The 18,847-nt window shown below is 40.5% G+C and overlaps 1 protein-coding gene across 2 annotated transcripts in view; it reads left to right on the forward strand.

The window, feature by feature from the left end:
- Positions 1–18,847, forward strand: part of ATG7 (autophagy related 7) — a 241,208-nt gene that overhangs the window by 32,029 nt on the left and 190,332 nt on the right. For both annotated transcript variants that reach the window (XM_083156151.1, XM_083156152.1), the window contains one exon: positions 318–406. In XM_083156151.1, the coding sequence (XP_083012277.1) occupies positions 318–406 (89 nt within the window). The remainder of the gene's footprint in view (positions 1–317; positions 407–18,847) is intronic.

The following is an 18,847-nucleotide window of genomic DNA, read 5'->3' on the forward strand; positions in this document are numbered from 1 at the left end:
GCACAAATTCGCCATAAAAACATGGCGAATCAGGCTCATTGAATACCGCCCATTGTATCCATGTGAGTGACTATGTAAAAGAGCTGTACTGTGAGCAGTCGCGGCTTCTGTTGTACGTCATCTAGGACACTGTATGTGTGTCATAATAATTCTTTAACAAGGCACAGCCCAGCGTCTCAAGAGCACATTTGGCTGTGTCCGCAATTCAACTAATTACAGTACACTTCTCTCTGAGCTGCTGAGTAGATCATACAAATTACACTGATTTATATATTTTTTACTATCTTTCATTTATTATTGTTTCCTTCTCCCACCAGGTAACACTTGGAGTGTATGACCCATGCACTTTACCAGAACACCCCGGGTGGCCCTTGAGGAATGTGCTGGTGCTGGCAGCTTTCCACTGGTACCGTAACTCAATATTACCAATCTAGTTATCATTGTACTGATATTTGTTACTGCACTGTTGTTAGAGTTGGAATCAAGAGTTTATTATTAAACACTTTAATTACTACATGAATATTTAAAGATAACGTAAACTAGTTAATAGTAACCCCCCTCTCACTACCAGGTAGTAGTGTTCATTCTAGCACCCGCCATCTTTGAAAACCCATGCAGTTCCTCTTACCTGCCTGGGGTGTCGCTGTCTGCTGTGTTGTTTCCAGCACAGGTCTGGTTTACATATCAGTGCTGATATACAGACCACACTGTGCTAGAAGCACAACAGCAGACAGCGACACCCCAGGCAGGGAAGAGGAACTGCATGGGTTTTCAAAGATGGCTTGTTCTAGAATGAACACTAGGTAGAAGACCAACCGGTGTTTAATATCCATGTCCCTGATATCCCACTCAGGATGATCTTGTGGTTGGACAATATGGTTAACATAGAACTGGGGGAAATTCCATATTACGTGGACATCATAACACTGCAGAGGAGGGGGGGTTATCAGTAGATTTGGTGGGCACCTCCTTTAATACAATAACTGTCACAAAGTCCCTGATTCACAGTTGGGTGCCAGAGCAGATGGATCTTTATGTAGCTCATACACTAGTGAGATATAGGGTACAATCATGCGGTTTCGATAAATCACAGTGACAAATCACGTGGATTGCATGCCAATCAAATGTGTCACCTGATGCGATGTACGGGCACATTGGTTGATATTATGTGCTCTGCATAATATTTATCACATCGCATGTGGTTTATTTCAATGTGATGTGCGATCTGCCAGTTTTTATACCCCCAGATAGCCCAGCCTTCATTCCATCACTCGCAAGGGGCATGTGATTTATCACATGAGTGTATGCACATTGAATGCAAAAAAAAAAAAATCACTTGAGCTGCGATTTATCGCACGGGGAGCTTCAAGGGAAATCAAAGTGCGATATCGCATCTCATACCATCGCACAAGTGTATAGGCACCATTACAGATATCGACAAAATCGATTAAAGGAGGTCTCTGGCTTCTTTAAGAAGGTGTGTGGATGTGACGTCTGTTTCTGACTGATATCTGTCTGAATCAGGATCAGTGCCTAGATATGTGACTAATTATTTGTTGCACCTGTGTTCGCTGCTATTTCCCCGGCTAACCGCACCTTTATTGTCTGCTGACTTTTTCCGGTGCATTTTTAGTAAATAGAAAAGTCACAGGTTATTTACCTGGTGACCACTCTGCATGCATTTGTATGCCTTTCCTTCCCTCGTTCTTCCCTCTCCAGCTTTAAGGTGTTTCAGGTGCAGCACACATGCAAGTCTACATTAGCCGCGCTTATTCTACAGTAACCTCAAATCCACATCAGGATCAGAGACTCGCAGAACCTGTCAATAGAACGCTGTGCCTCAATCTGTGCAGAAGCTCATTTAGATGACTTGTCATTTCAAGGGGACAGGAGACAAGAAACTAAGCTCTGTGCCATGAAACGGCTGAGAGACGGTCGCGGCTGGAAATATCTCTGACATTTCACGAAGCAGATCTGCAATAAGAATGACACGTTTCAGAATCTCAGCCTCGCTGTAGTATTCCTTGTAAATTGAATATCTGGTAGTGCATAGAATGGGGTTATGATCAAGTTGGTTTTGCTGTCTTCAAAGAGAAAAAGTTTCTTCCGTCTCATGGGAACAGTTAAATTAACATATGAATGAAAAGTGTGATGAAGCCTATACCTCCTTCCCGGTAAAGGTTTACTTTTGTAGCCCCGTCTTTGTAATATTGTCAGTTCCTGATGTTAAACATTTGGAAGTAATCTGTTTCATCGTATCAACCAGACAAGTCCAGGGGATGCAGGCCTTTGTTGTGTGACAGTCGGGGTAGTTACTGATCCTTGTAGAACTGTCTTGGGAATGTGGGGAACGTCATTGTATGCGGGTAAGGAAAGTGGAGCAGAGGTTCAACACATTAAGGCAGGGACACAGTGGGTAATATTATGGGAGATGTATTTAAAGAGACTATTTTCTTCATACTTGGATAAAGTAATGTGGATTTAAAGAAGATAACAACTACTCGGAGGACATACAGTACACCATTATATATTGCGCTGACTGTCAATATTATCCATATAATCGGGGCCTAGATAAACCCCACATATTCCATTTCCATTATAGATCCCTTTAGGATCAATACTAGCAGTGCATCCATTCAGATGTCTACTTGCTATGGTGACAGAGTGGGCTATTCTTTATGCAGTAGAGTATTAGGGATTCACCTGTACCTAGGGTTACCACCCATCCGGGATTACTCCAGACAGTCTGGTAATTAAGACCGGCGCCCAGAGTCCAGAGGGGTGGCTTTCCCAGACTATACAATGTTTGGGAATAGGCAGCTACTAGCTGCCAATTTCCGGACATTATATAGTCTGGCAGCGCCACCCCTCCAGACTCTCTGCCACCCCCCCAGAGGTCTTAATTACCGGACTGTCCAGAGTAATCCTGGACGGATCGTGGTAACCCCACCTGTACCCCTATTCCTGAGCTCCTATTGTGTTCTAGCTCCTGCTCAGAGAGTTCACCAGGGAGGATCCATTGTTCATACTAGTAAGAAATAATCCCCAATTAGGATTGGGATGTTGCTGACCATTGATGGTAGAAGGAATGATATCTCACTTGGTGCTGTCTTGGTGAATTATGGAAGGTGTTACTGGTAATACTCTGAGTTTTGTTTTATGAAATGGGTGTTTAGATCTTCATAACACATTAAAAAGGTCAATAGTCGTTATGTCGACACTGACACACACCAAAAGGTCAACATATTCAAAAGGCCAATGGGATCTAAAACACTTGATTAGTCAACAGTGACTAAGATCGACAAAAATTTCGACTGGTTCAGAAGGTCAACATGGCAATGATTGACACTTGATTTTCTTGTTTTTGTTATTTTTTTTAACGTTAGGATTAAGTATTTAGGATAAATAATGTTATTTAATGGGAGGGGACAGTTGGGCTTAAGCACTAAGAGGGGTATTCAACTTCTGTTTCTGAAGTTGGGCTCATTCTGCCGAGATTCCCTGTTCAATGCTGTCGAGGAAGAAAGCATTGACTAGGGCCCGGTGGCCATCTCCCCCATCGGGAGATGCTCGCCGGAGATTAAGGGAGGTGGTTAACATTAGGCTACAGGAGGGACTGTTAGGGTTAGGCATTAAGGCAGGCATTCCCAATCACGGTCCTCAATGCACACCAACAGTGTAGGTTTTAGCAATATCCAGGCTTCAGGACAGATGACAACAAGGAAGGATAACAAGTTATCCCTGGGGCGCACAGTTTGGGCTGCTCCACCAAGCAGCAGCAAAGAAAAGTGGGAGGTCAATTCTGCACATACAGATACAAGAAAAGGAGGATATGGTGCGCTATTAAAAGGTGTGCGGTAGTTCATGAATAACATAAGTATTTCAATTGAATGACACAGAAAAAATATATATAATATTAAAATATAGTCAAGATATACAAATGCACACATTTGTTATCAAATTGTGATCATACAGTATTAGGATGATATCATGGTTTTGGTAAAGAAGGAACATGTTGTATTATCTAGAACATCAGAAGTGACGTGTGCAGGAATTTGCAGGATTATTCTCAAAACGGGTATAGGGTGCTGTGGAAGTGAGTTGATGGCATCATTGTGGGTCCAGCTTGCCTGTTAAACAATGCCCCATGATTACAGTGTGTGCCTCCCTGATGTGAGGGACAGGCATTCGTAAATTATTGGGAGAGTCGCCCTAGATTCGGAAGTATCTTTGACATTCTGGTAGAGTAGGCTAGTATAAAAACACTACAGGTCACAGGTTGTGAATTCAATGGAAAGCTGTATGTATTCTCTTGGGTCTGTGGAAGGTTAAACAAACAAACCTTGTTATGTTTGGTAAAATAATACATACATGTGTATGATTGAAGTAGAACGTATAGTGTAATCAACACCACTTGCGCATCTTCTAATCCCTAAATGCCCAACCTTCCATTAGTACCCTTGTCAAAATAACAATAAGCCCATTTACAATGTAAAGATTTATTTTTATTCGGTTTTCCAAGGACATCCATAGCGGTGATCTCAATGTACAGTACAAAAATGAGAGGTGCGGTGCTGTCATTTAATGGATAATCTTAGTATCAAAAACCAAGAGGACGTCAGAAGGCCGAGTAACGCAGTCTTTTTTCAGAAACGTACAATAAATGACCTCAGATTCCATCTGCCGCTATAGATTAAAAATATGAAAATAATTAAATAATATACAGAACTGAAAATAAAGACATGCCTCTAATTACAATGGTTGACTGTACTAGATTGCTATGTACACATAATATGCTATTTTAAAACACTTCCTGCCCCACACCCCCAATTCATTCTGTTCATTTTCAATATAAAGGGTGGTATAATTCAATCCAAGTGCACAAAATAAAATAAAAGGTACATCTAAAAAAGCTGAAACATTTTCTCTTTTATCTCCTAATAATTTAAACCATTCCACTCTTAATCAAATTCCCATAATGGAAAGACCTCGTTAGTTGCTGAAAGCTGTCACTTCTTTAGACCTGGAAGTAATGAGGCTTTATAGATGCTGTGCGCACTTGTGAATATAGTCATCTTGAATTGCACTTATAACTCATCTATTTTACGTCAGTAGTAATCAACAGTTCTGCCTGGCTGGGACATGTTGTCAGTGTGCCATTGATCTGGGCCTACTAGAGCTGACTCCCTATGGAATGTATTGTACGTTCCTTTGAACAGCAGATACAGTGACTACTTTTTGGCATTTTGACTTGCAAGATATATACGCCTTGGGTGAGTTTCACTGTAGTCAGGAGTCCTGTGATTTTTAGGGGGGGTGGGGGAGTTTGGAAGGGGTAAATTTTGGGTTGGTTTAATATGTAATAGAAAAATCTTTCAGAGATTTATAAGGATAATATATTCGGATTTCATTTGAATAGTGAAAAGGGTGATTAAATTGATCATAAATATGATGGATTTCCATATCTATTTAATACTGTTTCTAAATTGTGGTTCCCCAAATTGCACGTGACGGTGGGCTGCACATTTTTAACTTTAAGTTTTTTTTATTTCATGTAAGCTTCAATTTAAAGCTCTGAAAATGGGTAAATACTAGGGACCTCCAAAAGGAGATCTGTACTCTCCTTGTAAGTTACTGCGGAATTTGGTGGTATCAGAGTCGGATATAAACATTTTCTTTTGAGGGGGGGGGGTTTGTAGAAATTATGCAGACTCCTCCCATCTCTGCTCATTACTCCTCCCACTTTTACTCCTGTACTTTTTTTGCTACACATTGAGCAGCGCCCACTGCACAGTGCCAGGCTACAGTGGCTTATCACCCACCACGTGCCCGAATTCTCCATATTATACACCCTATAATACAATCTACTGTGAACCCTACTATACACTGTAGTCTACACTATTTCATACTGTGCTATGCATTATACCATACTATATGCTAAAGTTATACAAGACATTATACCATTCTACACACTATACACTACATCATACTTTACACTATACGTAGTATACCATACTATATCTCCCATGTACTATACAGTGTACCACTATACACTATATTGTGGACAGTCCCAGCACTGTGTTTGGAGAAGGCCAGCAGGTAATGGTGGGATAAGACCCTGATGAAACGTTACACAGGCTGTACACATATTCCCAGTTTGGGAGAATGAGAATATCGGGGACACTGGAAAGGGTCACAGGCTGGTAAGTCCGGTTTACCACCGAAATGATGCACACTGGAGACCTGCGGGAAGGCTGTGCCAGACACCAGTGCCCCCCAGTCTGACACTGTACCACACTATACTACATTATACATTGCACTGCATACTACATTATACTATATAATACATGATACTGTACACTGCACTGAGGGTCACAGGCTTATAAGTCCAGCTTCCCACCAACATGACGCACTTGGAAGGTGAGAGAGGCCAATTGTTACTGGCTAGGACTATAATGATGACCTGAAGGTAGGACAAAATCCACAAACAGGCAGGTAGTCTGGTTACACCCCAGGCTTGGGGCAGGTTGCACAAAGAAGAATATCTAGGAAACAAACCCCAAAGTCCGGAAGCCACAAGGTAACAGTAAAGAAGGAACAATATGGGTTATAAATATTAGGAGACAAAAGAGAAACCGGTTCAGTACAATCTTGGCCACCAGCAATGCAGTATGTTGTACATACACTGAATGATATCTTTAACCAATACTGTCCAGTGATGTCACTGGGTCCGCTCAGAAGGTCCTATTGTGCGATATCTTTTAAAATCTCATCTCGTGTGTACGGGACTTAAGAGCAGTAATATTAACAAAATAAGGAAACTATCGAGCTGCTATAGTTGACAAACACAACATGTAACAAATAAACAAACCGTGTATACCTTTTGTACAGTATTACACTCCCACTCTGTAATAGGTAGGTAGATACGATGTGAAATAAAGCTAAAATGGGCGAGTTATTCCATGACCATGCAATTGTGCGAAAAATATTGATTTATGATTTATCAGATTGTGTAGTAATTTACTAAATTTCTGATAATTGTAAGGCGCGGATCCCTTTATCTGGTCTCTGGAATATTTTAGATCAGAGACTGTATTAATATTAATTGTCTGGTTATTGTTGACTGTAACATGGTGATTAGTTAATAACAGTCAATTAGCAAATATAATGAAAACCGTTATTCACCATCAATTCTTTTACAGCTAGAATAGGAAAAGTAAGAAGAAATATATAATAGGGCAGATAACAACTACTGTACAGTATCTTCTTTGAATTGCATTGGATACTGCATGGGTTTATTACACTTGCTAAATAATATATAAAACAGATTGAGAGGAATTAAGATAGGTGCAGTGAGGAAAATACTGGTGCAGGACTAGCCTCTTACATCTGCTGTTCCCCTTCATGTAAAATTACAGCGGGAGGGAAATTAGTTTTAATACTATGTCTCAAAATCCTGACAGTTTTAGAGAGCTACTGCAGTGGTGTAACAACAAATTTTGCACCCCCCCCCCCCCTCACCGGTTAAGACTCATCCCTCCGCGTGTGGTCTGTGGCTGGGACACGCAGATCTTCTGGTCTGCGTCCTGGCGCTCCTCCTGGCTCCTTATGAAAAATGTCCCTCACAAAATGGCTTTCCCTAACAGCATACCGTTTTTAAGCATCCTCAAAAACTGTCTGTTGTAAGGGGACGAACATTTTGTGAGATCTGTGGGCCCCGACTCCATGCCACAGATGCGGCGGCAGTGTAACAATAGCCTCTGCAGACCCCTGGCGCTGAGGTGCGGGATGCTGCTGCTGTGGGATGACAGCTGACAGGCGGGATGTTGCTGCTGTGGGATGATGAGCCGTGCAGCGCTCTGTGCACCTGCACAGCAAGCCCCCCATAATACCGACCCTGCTGGCTGCCGCCCTTAACATGTGCCGCCCCTAGGCCCGTGCCTCATGGGCCTAGTGGCAAATCCGGCCCTGGCGCCCACACTTAGTCAGTGGTGTAGCTAGGTTCCACGGTGCCCGGAGCAAGGGCATGTTTTGCGCCCCCCCCCCCCTAACACACACAAACCACCCCCCCCCCCCATTTGTAGTAGGTGGGACCCTTGCGCGGCGAAAATGGGGCGCGGACTAACATTATACCACACACCGTAATGCCCACTACACATTAAGCCACACACTGTAATGCCCACTACACATTAAGCCACACACCGTAATGCCCAGTACACACTATGCCACAAACTGTACTGCCCATTACACAATATGCCACACATTGTTGAATGTAATGCCCACAGTACTCCTGCTTATAAATGTAATGCAAACAGTACTGCACCTTTCACAATGCCCCTCAAAAGTGCCACTTACATTTTCTGATGAGAGGAGAGCAGAGCAGCTACACAGAGTAGAGATGTGCTGCAGCTGCCTCTTTTGCTCGGTGTGGGGGGGGGGGGGGGAGTGGGGGAGAAAAGAGGCAGCTTCCCTGCTCCGTGCTGCTGCCAGCGGGGGGTCCGTCGTCAGGGGGACAGTGTTGGGGGGGAGAAAGGAGGGAAGAAGCCGCTTCTGCTCCATGGTGAGAGGCAGCTTCCATCTTTTTAGCAGCAGCGGGGGCACAGTGCAGTAACAGTCCAAGACACACTACTCCGTCCTACACGGGAGTCGAAGCTCCAGAGGTGGACTCCCCCGGTACACATGTCTGTGTACCGGGGGAGCTGGGGCAGCGCGCACAATTTGTGTACATCAAGTGTGCGGCACGCCAATGTCAGTGTCAGGGGTGGACCCATCCACCGCTGTCACTGTTGGGGTCGTGCCCCAACTGCGGAGATCCTGGGCTTCCTTCCGTCCCCCGAAGTCTCCCTTGCTTGCATTCATGCACACTGGGCTGGCTGGCTGACTGGCTGGCTGTTTTAGCAGGGCGGGGGAGCCGGCGGCAGAGCTCCAGCGCCAGGAGACATGTCTGCGCCCGGAGCTGGTGCTCCGCCGGCTCCACCCTATCTACGCCTCTGCACTTAGTCAGCGCCTCCCCACCATCGCGGGGTCTGTGGCGCTATTGTTATGCCACTGAGCTACTGCTTTCAGCTGATGCACTCTATATCCATTGCCGATGAGCGAGCTCAGAATATGTAGAGAATTGTATGAAATAGGAACATTTCTTGATGGTTAATATTCTAATTGCAGAAATTATTTCATGTCAAGTACCTTATTACACCAATGTTACAATGTCGTTATGGTATAGTTCTACACAAAGATATGACAACTAAGTATCCAGTGTCTAGTAGAATCTTTTAGAATGCAGAAGAAAATTTAAAAGTGTCTTGTAATCATATCAATGTATGTATCTCAATGTATTAAGTCTATTCTAATTATTATTTGCTTATAATAATTGGCAAATATACTGTATGGCTGAAATTGTTAGATCCATGTGCATATCTCCACCTATATCAGACTGGTCTGTCAGTCAGCACCTTTTTTAAATGTCACTAGTGAATATTGTTAGTCCACTTTATGTGATGAAAGAACTAATTGTTTAAATGGACATCAGTTTGTTATGCAGATATCAGACTGGTCAGCCTGTCTATCTGCTGAAAACGTCAGTTAGATGCTTAGTAATTATCTGAATAATAACAATGAGACAGAATATATATGATGTACAGTTGTGCTTATAAGATTACATACCTAGCAAAATTTGTGATTTTCAGGCTATTTGTCAGAGAATATGAATGATAACTCAAACTTTTCTTTCCCTCATGGTTAGTGGTTGGGTGAAGCCATTTCTTGTCCAACAACTGTGTTTACTCTTTTAACATCATAATGACAACAGAAACTACCCAAATGACCCTGATCAAAAGTTAACATACCCCAGTTCTTAATACCATATACTGTATATTGCCCCCTTTAACATCAATGACAGTTTGAAGTATTTTGTGGTAGTTGTGGATGAGGCTCTTTATTTTATCAGATGGTAAAAAGCCTCCAGTTCTTATAAACGCTTGGGCTGTCTTGCATGAACTGCACAATTGAGATCTCCCCTGAGTTATTCAATGATATTGAGGTCAGTAGACTGAGATGGCCATTCCAGAACCTTCAATTTATTCTGCTGTAGCCAATGACAGGTCAACTTGGCCTTGTGATTTGGACCATTGTCATGTTGGAATGTCCAAGTAAGTCCCATGCAAAGCTTTTGGGCTGATGATTGCAAATTTTCCTCCAGTATTTTCTGACAACATGCTGCATTCATCTTGCCATCAAATTTGACCAAGTTTCCAGTGCCTTTGTAGCTCACACATCCCCAAAGTAGGAATGGTGTACCTTTTGATCATAGGCTTTGTTGACTGCTCTCCAAATGTAACGTTTATGGTTGTGGACAAAAAGTAAAATTTTGGTCTCATCACTCCAAATTACTTGGTTCCAGAAGTTTTGAGGCTTGTCTCTGTGCTGTTTGGAGTATTGTTTGGAGTATTGTAAGTGGGATGCTTTGTGGCATTTGCGTAGTAATGGCTTTCTTCTGGTGACTTGACCATGCAGCCCATTTTTCTTCAAATGCCTCATTATTGTACAGGTTGAGTATCCCGTATCCGAGTATCCGTTATCCGAATTATTCCGAAAACCATACATTCCAGAAAGTGAAAAAAAAAAAAAATTTTGCTAAAAACTCACTGGGGACATTTGTAACAGCACTACTGAGGACATGATATGTAACTGGCACTATATATGTGCAAGACAATGATTGCTTGGCATTCAAATTCAATATCTGAGATAGTACACACATTTTGTTTCATGTTTTGAAACCTTGTTTTTTGAACAAATAAAATATATTTGTGTGTATTTTATGTGGTAATAAAATATATTTGTGTGTATTTTATGTGTTTATACAGCAAACATGCAAGATACTTCAAAATACATAATTGAAATATTAAAATATTCCGAAATACGGAATAATCCGTTATCCAAAATTCTCCTGGTCCTGAGCATTTTGGATACGGGATACTCAACCTGTACATCTTGAAACAACCACAACACTTTTTTCAGAGTCCTGTATTTCAGCTGAAGTTATTTGTGGATTTTTCTTTGCATTTCAAACAATTTTCCTGGCAGTTGTGGCTGAAATTTTTGTTGGTCTACCTGAACGTGATTTGGTTTCCACAGAATCAATCATTTTAATTAGAGTTTGAACACTGCTGATTGGCATTCTCAATTGCTTGGATATCTTTTTATATCACTTTCCTGTTTTATACAGTTCAATTACCTTTCCCACAGATCGTTTGACAATTTTTTTGCTTTCCCCATGACTCAGAATCCAGACACGTCAGTACAGCACTGGATGAAAGATGCAAGGATCTTTCAGGAGTCCAGAAACTCACTTTCCTTTTTATACACACACTGATTACAAGCAAACAGATCACAGGTGAGGATGGTTACCTTTAGTAGCCATTCAAACCGTTTGTGTCAACTTGTGTGTATGTTATCAGGCCAAAATCTCCAGGGTATGTAAACTTTTGATCAGGGTCATTTGGGTAGTTTCTGTTGTCATTATGATTTAAAAAGAGTAAACACAGTTGTTTGACAATAAATGGCTTTACCCAACCACTAACCATGAGTGAAATAAAAGTTTTTGAGTTATCAATCATATTCTCTGACAAATGGCCAGAAAATCACAAATTTTGCTAGGGTATGTAAACTTATGAGCACAACTGTAAATGATGAGAATCGCAGTACTGTTATCTTGTGTATTGACAATTAATTTAATACATTACCACCCCCTCAGTGTAGAGATTAGTGGGACATAGAAAGGCGTGTAGTCCACCGTTCCCCAGTTTTCCTGTCAGAGAGATAGGATGGTCAGCATGTGGGTGGCTGTCATGGAGAGAGGACAATCAGCGCGTCCCTGCACCGGCTAGTTCGAGCAGCTGTCTCACAGCTCAGGGCTGATATAATATAAAATACTTCCCTAAATATGTAAAGCATGGATGGGGTTACCATAGAGTCATACTAATACCTCACCTTCTGAATTCTGGTTACACATATTGTTTAATACCTGTGCAGAGTAACACTCCCATTTGAACTGCTTTAGTTCAGCAGGCAGAATCTCCATTTTGAAGACCATAAGGTCCTGAGATCTAATCCTGTACAGCGTATCAGCACTTTTTACACTTCTTATAATACGAAGTCAAATACACTGACTCAATCATTATTATATATATTTCTAAAAGAAAACATGTTGATGGTTTTTTTTTTTTTTTAACTCAATAATTTTAATTGAAGTTTATTAAAATCAAACCAACAAGAAACAAAATAGAAGAAAAAACAATCAAAACCTAAGTGGGAGCATTGCATCAATACATATTGGGGGAGATTCTCTAAGAATCTCCGCCCCCCCTTCGCCGCCCATCGCATTTATAATTATCGCATATGTTCTAACATATGCGATAATGATCGCAAAGGACAGCTCTTGCGTTAAGAGCTGTCCATTGCGGTGAGAGTCGCCAGGTCCCAGCAGGTCCCGGCGGCTCCCGCCTCCCTCCCACACCCGGCGCTGCTGCTGTGCCGGGCTCTCCTCCTCCCTGCACCCGGAAGAGGATCAGTGCAGGGAGGAGGTCAAAGGTCCGGGCAGCGCTGCGCTGTGCTGCCCGGACACAGGTAAGAGAGGAGGGGGCGATGTGGGGCGGCGGGGGTCCGTGCGGGGTGGCGGGGGTCATTGCGGGGCGGCGGTGGGATGCGGTAGAAGCCCATTGGCTTCTATGGGGCATCGCCAGATTTTTCTGGCGATGCCCCCCACCGGGTTAACCCGGCGTGGGATGCTTACAGCATCCCAAAATGCGGTAAAAACCCCGATAACATTTCTTGCATAGAGAATCTCCCCCATTGACCGATAAAAGATACAATACAATATGTGTAATGCGGTGGCAAGATAACCAATACAACCCATAAAGAACTGTATATAACAGAAGATAGATTGTATGGTCGCGTTCCATTCTAAGATTAGAAATGCCAAATTTTCAGAGAGCAAACAAATAATTCCTTGATGTTTTAATATTGTCTATACCAAATTTCAACTTGAGATTGTTATGTTTTAGTCGTTTTTATTCATTGGAATGTGGAGATGTCTGATTTTGACTATATTACAGTTAAGCCTCAAATAAACATTTTTGGGATAGTCATTGTTGTTATTACTGTTACATTTTATTTATAAGGTGCATCCAGTGGTTTGCAGCACTGTACATACATAGGTCACATAATACTTCATTGGTTTTATTTCTTCAGAAGACCTATTCTCATTATCTGTGCCCTCACCAATAGCTACAGGTTTCAATTAATTGCATGCCTTACATAAGTGGCTGTGTTGAGCAAGGTTTTGCTTTTTGATACTTGTCTACAGTGTTGTTTTGCCGTGTAACATCTTATTGTTTTTTTCCTCCGTGCTGTGGATCACCTTTTGCATCCTATTAATAAGGTGCAATAATAATTATAATAACAATAATTCCTTTCAGATGCTGAAACTTTTGAAGGAACATAACAATTTTGCTGATGGAATTGTACACATTGAGTGATCATAGTGAAAGTAGTGCAGAAACTAGTTTTGCTTGAAGTGGTTGGATTTGTGACTTGAATATGATCAACCTCCTTCTCTCCTGCCTATCTGTTGCTTTGGTAATAAGTAAGTGACAGTTATTTTCGTGGAGCTAGTAGACCCAAGGAAGGAAGACATTCTTTAAGTGTCAAGTTGTAAGAGTCGCACATAGGCCATACATAGACCTCAACCCAGAAATGTTGGGGGGGATTTAATAGGAGGAGAGATTCAGAAAGGGAGAGATTTAGTAAGAAATCTCCAGTTTTTTTAAAGCGGCAATCATTTACACTGCAAAACCAGTTTGATTTTGCAGTGTAAATGATTGCCGCTTTAAAAAAACTGGACATTTCTTACCAGATCTCTCACTTTCTGAATCTCTCATCCTATTAATTGTCACCCGTTAGGTCCACCAGAAAGTTGACATAGACAAAAGGTCGACACGAAGGTCCATGTGAGTTTTTCATATTTTTTTGTGTCCTTTTGTAGCTTTTCTGACATGGAGCCCAAAACAGTGAATGACTTTGTTCACCATGCTTTGGCGCACTTTACCATTTCCAATCACATGGAGTCCACAAGGATGGAAATATTTCACCTAGACACTGTCAACTATCATCTGGATACCAAAAAGATCAGCCCATAAATGACTAATGAAAAAAGTAATGAAAAAAATAGTTAAGCCATTGATTAACTGCATAGTAGGTTTGTTCTACTATATTCAGGCTCATATACTGTAATTTCGATTTAATTTTATCTAGTTTTATCCGTGTCAATGCAGTAGTACTTTTTTTTTTTTTTTCATATACAAGATGTACACTTGATTGTAATAATGCTATTTTAGGAATTTGACATTTCTTAATGGAAGTATTGCTGAAAAATAATAGTCCTCTAAATAAATACATCACACATCATAGTCAGATATGACATAATTGGATTAAACAATATTAAATTATAGGTTCCCCTTGAGATCCCAGTTTTAAATTTGGTATGAACAATTTTAAAACCACAAGAAGAAAAAACAATTTGTAAAAAAATTTTTTAAGCCATATGTTTTTTTTTCTGTGTAACTTTTTTTTTTTTAATGTTTGAATCTGTGACCTAGAATTGTTGACTTCCCTAAACATAAGGGCCCATTTATCAATTAGTTTTATCTATTTGAAAATTGCTGCGTACGATAAATGGTGCACCAGCCAATCATCTCCTGACTGTCATGTGTTTAAAAAATAACAGTTGGGAATTCAAGAGGCTCCTCCAACTTTTTGAAGATAAGCTGTTTCCTCTTTCATGTAGATTGGCTTGAAGCCTCTCTTCAAAAAGAATCTCGCACCCAAAAAACGTTTTGATATGTGGGGCAGCTATATGGAGATTCTTCTGCTATCCATAAGACAAACAATAATTCACTGTTTTCAAAAAAACTATTTGGTATGAAGAATGTATTTTGCTCAGTGACCCTCCAATTTCCTTTGCATAATAGTTTTTTTTCTTGCCCAATGTATTAGCACATTGTTACAACCTATACTTATTGCTTTTATTGACTTGATAACCTTTTTGTGGTTTGTATTCTCTTGGAATCGCATTTCACATGTATTCATTGCTTTGTCGCATTCTGAAGCTTTGACTATTTTGGAAAAATGGGATACTGTCATTGGGTCACCAGCAAGTTGTTAGACAGTCATTGAAAACTTATATATTTTTTCGGGTGTGGATCAGTCGGTCACCAGCAAGTTGTTAGACAGTCATTAGGTTAACACCATTAGGTCGATATACATTTAGGTCAACATGAAGGATGGTCAACATGAGTCTAGGTCGACAGGATCATTAGATTGACATGGGTTAGTTCGACAATCAAAAGGTCCACATGGTGTTTTTCGCTGTTTTTTGAACTGACATGTGCTGGCAGGTGGTATTTCATGCCCTACCATCCACTAGGGAGTGGTGGGAGAATAAAATGGTGTGCTGAGCGTAGCGAGGCACCGAGCCCTAAGCATGGCAAATGCACTTTAACCTGTGTCCATGTCGACTGTGTCGGCATTCGGAGTAAAATACAGTGACAACCCCCATGTTGACCTAACCCATTTTGACCTAATGACCCTGTTGACCTAACCCATGTCGACCTAGACTCATGTCGACCTTCCTTCATGTTGACCTAAATGCATATCGACCTAATGGTGTTAACCTAATGACTGTCTAACAACTTGCTGGTGACCGACTGATCCACACCCGAAAAAATATATAAGTTTGGAGCAACATTTCTCATACACAATAGCGAATAGCTAAAACATTGTCAAGTGAAACCTGGTCATTTCTAAACAATTGATATTTTTTAAATGTCTCAATCTTGGCCTAGGTTTTTGTATGCGCAAAAAATACCAAATTTGAACAAAAATCAAATGAAATGCGTCATTTGGTCGTGGTACTGCATCAGTTTTTCATTCCAATACAAAAATATATTTTTTTGTGAAATCTATAAAAAATAGCATCAATTCCCATTTGAGGCAGCTACTGGTGACCAGATCTGTATGTTCCTTAGAACTAGAACTGTTGTGTGCTTGCTGGTAATTATTCACAGATCAGGATATGAGATCTTCGCAGTGCTACTATTCTCTACTAACATTGTTGGAACTTGTTACATACTGCGTTATGTGTGAACTAAGGGATGGCTGTGATATCTTTGTGCAGAAGAAGATTCGATTTATTCTATTTTTAACAGCATGGTTCCTAATTGAATAAGGATGCATCTGTGAGGGCTCCTGCTGTGAGAATACAAGCACCTTATTTTCCAGTTTGTTCAAAGGAAACAAACTTCCTTGGTACCAGTTCTGTTTGATAGAACTATAGTATATTGTATTAACTCTGTTTTCGAATAACGTTCTTAGAATGCTGTATTGATTATACGCAAATGTATGAAAATGTATTCTATTATATGTATACATTTTTCAACTACAGTACTGAAGACTATTATAAGAAAGCAGATAGATAAAAATTAAATGAACTGCTTTTCTTAATTTACATCGGCATGGAAGAATTGTCACAAAACAGAATAATTAAATATCAAATTTAATATAAATAATTATACAGCTTTTAGAAATAAGTGGTTTAACAATTAGATCTCTATTTAACGGTTCGTTTGTGGTTGGTTTATTAGAATAAAGCATTTGAATTTATGTAGATGGTAATTTGTTCCACGGGGCATATCCTTTATTTTTTAGTGTTTGCTGATAAACTCTGATGTTCTAATTGTTTATATTTATTTTTTGGGTTTAAGGATGTGGTTCTGTATTTCAGCAGCAGAGGAATCTGATTAGATCAGTATTAATATTTGGAATTGTATTCATGTTGTGTTGCGCTTCATTTGTTTATTTTTCTATTCACATTTATATATGATTGTCTTGTACGTATAGTGCATAGTAGCTTCTGAAAGGTTTTTCTGTTATGTAGGAATCACACACTTTTTTTTTTTTTGATAAAAAAAAAAAATCCTGCTAAGACTATTGTAGGATTCTCATGTCCAGGTCACTAGTGATTAAAGAGAAACTCACATGAAGGGATTTAATATAATAGCCTGCAAATTGCAGTTTTTGTTAGCAATCCCAGCGACGCACCCTGATTTGTGAAAGTGGCATTCATTTAAAAGCCCAACCTGGTTTTGCATTTAAACGGATTGTGACTTGTAAGTTGGTACACCTAAAGGGGGCTACACATGGGGAGATTTTGCTGAGCGATGCTAGATCGCTCATAACGCTCAGCAACATCGCTCAGCACACAGCAATGTGTCAGCAATGAAAATACCCTGAAATCGCCACATTGTGTAGGCCCCATTAGAGTCACTGAATCTTTTGGTCCTCTCCAGTGTCCTATTTGCAGTACATACTTTATGTGAATGGTAGGATTGGTCAACAATTTCACTGTACGTTTTTTAATATTGTAGTGACAATAAATTGTTATTCTATTCTCTTATCGGGTCGACATAAGAATACCAACATGGGCGAGTTGCTGATATGCAATATGGCAACAGGTTTAGCATGTCCACTGTGACCGTGTTGACATTCATCATGACTTTACGGATAATATGTTGACTTGATCTGTCACCAAACTGTCACTTGTGTTCTAATGGTGTTTTGCCTTCTCCTGGCTCCTGGTTTTCTTCCAAGTGGTTCTGCTTGGAGCAGCTCTGGTAATAATTCACAGTAGAGTGAGTCCTATCCCTAATCCCTAACCGTCCCCACAGTGCCTGACCCTGGACTTCTGTGGCAGCCTAAGCCTAACCATCTTGGCACTGCCTAATCCTGGCATATGGTCATTAGTCGACAAGCATTGGGTCGACAGTCATTAGGTTGACACAAGCATTAGGTCGACTTGGGCAAGGTCTATAGTCAAAAGGTCAACATGGAATTTTTCACTGTTTCTTGAGCCGACATGTGCCGACAGGCGGTATTTCATGCCCTACCATCCATTAGGGCATTGACCTTTCTGCATGTTGTCCTAATGGTGTTGACCCAATGCTTGTCGACCATTCTGGTGTAGACCTAATGATCCATACCCCTAACCATTGGTATTATCAGAATTTCAACATTGCACATGGCAACGTTGCAAGTCTGCTGAGGTTGTCAACATGGTGTCTGTGGATATGTTTAACCATGTTGACATTTCTTATGTTGACATTGTGTTATCAACATAATGAATGTCCGCATATTACTGTCAACCATCTGTCCGGATACACTCATTTGAACCCCCTTTTTCGAGCCCCTGATTTTTGACTCATGGGGGCAGATGTATTAAGCCTGATAAAGAGATAAACTGGGGATAAAGTGGAGAAAAGGTGGAAGGAGATAATGCACCAGCCAATCAGCAGTGTTTGAAATATGACAGTTGGAAGTTGATTGGCTGGTGCGTTATCTCCTTCCAGTATTTCTCCAGTTTATCTCTTCGCCAGGCTTAATACATCTGCCCCCATGGTCCCTTGGTATTTAAGTATGTACTTGAGCAGTATTGGACTAGAATAAATGTCTGGTGATCCATGTATCTTTCAGCAGCCTGTCCTTTAAAATACAATATTTATTCGTATTTCTTGTATCAGGATTAAGAAACATTTTTTTTTTTTTCATCGTTTCAGAATTTTAATCATGTATCTGGAATCATCACATTAATAGAGGTGATTAAGCACCTGCTCAATGCCGTAGATTTTTCCTGAAAGTAATTAAACTAAAATAAATGATCAATTATTTTTGGTTAAAAAAAATCTTAAGCTATTAAGAATATCAGAATCTATTAAGGTGAAGCTGTGAGATAATTTAG

This window comes from Crinia signifera, chromosome 8 (genome assembly GCF_055691185.1).
Source record: "Crinia signifera chromosome 8, ASM5569118v1, whole genome shotgun sequence".
Lineage (NCBI taxonomy): Eukaryota > Metazoa > Chordata > Amphibia > Anura > Myobatrachidae > Crinia > Crinia signifera.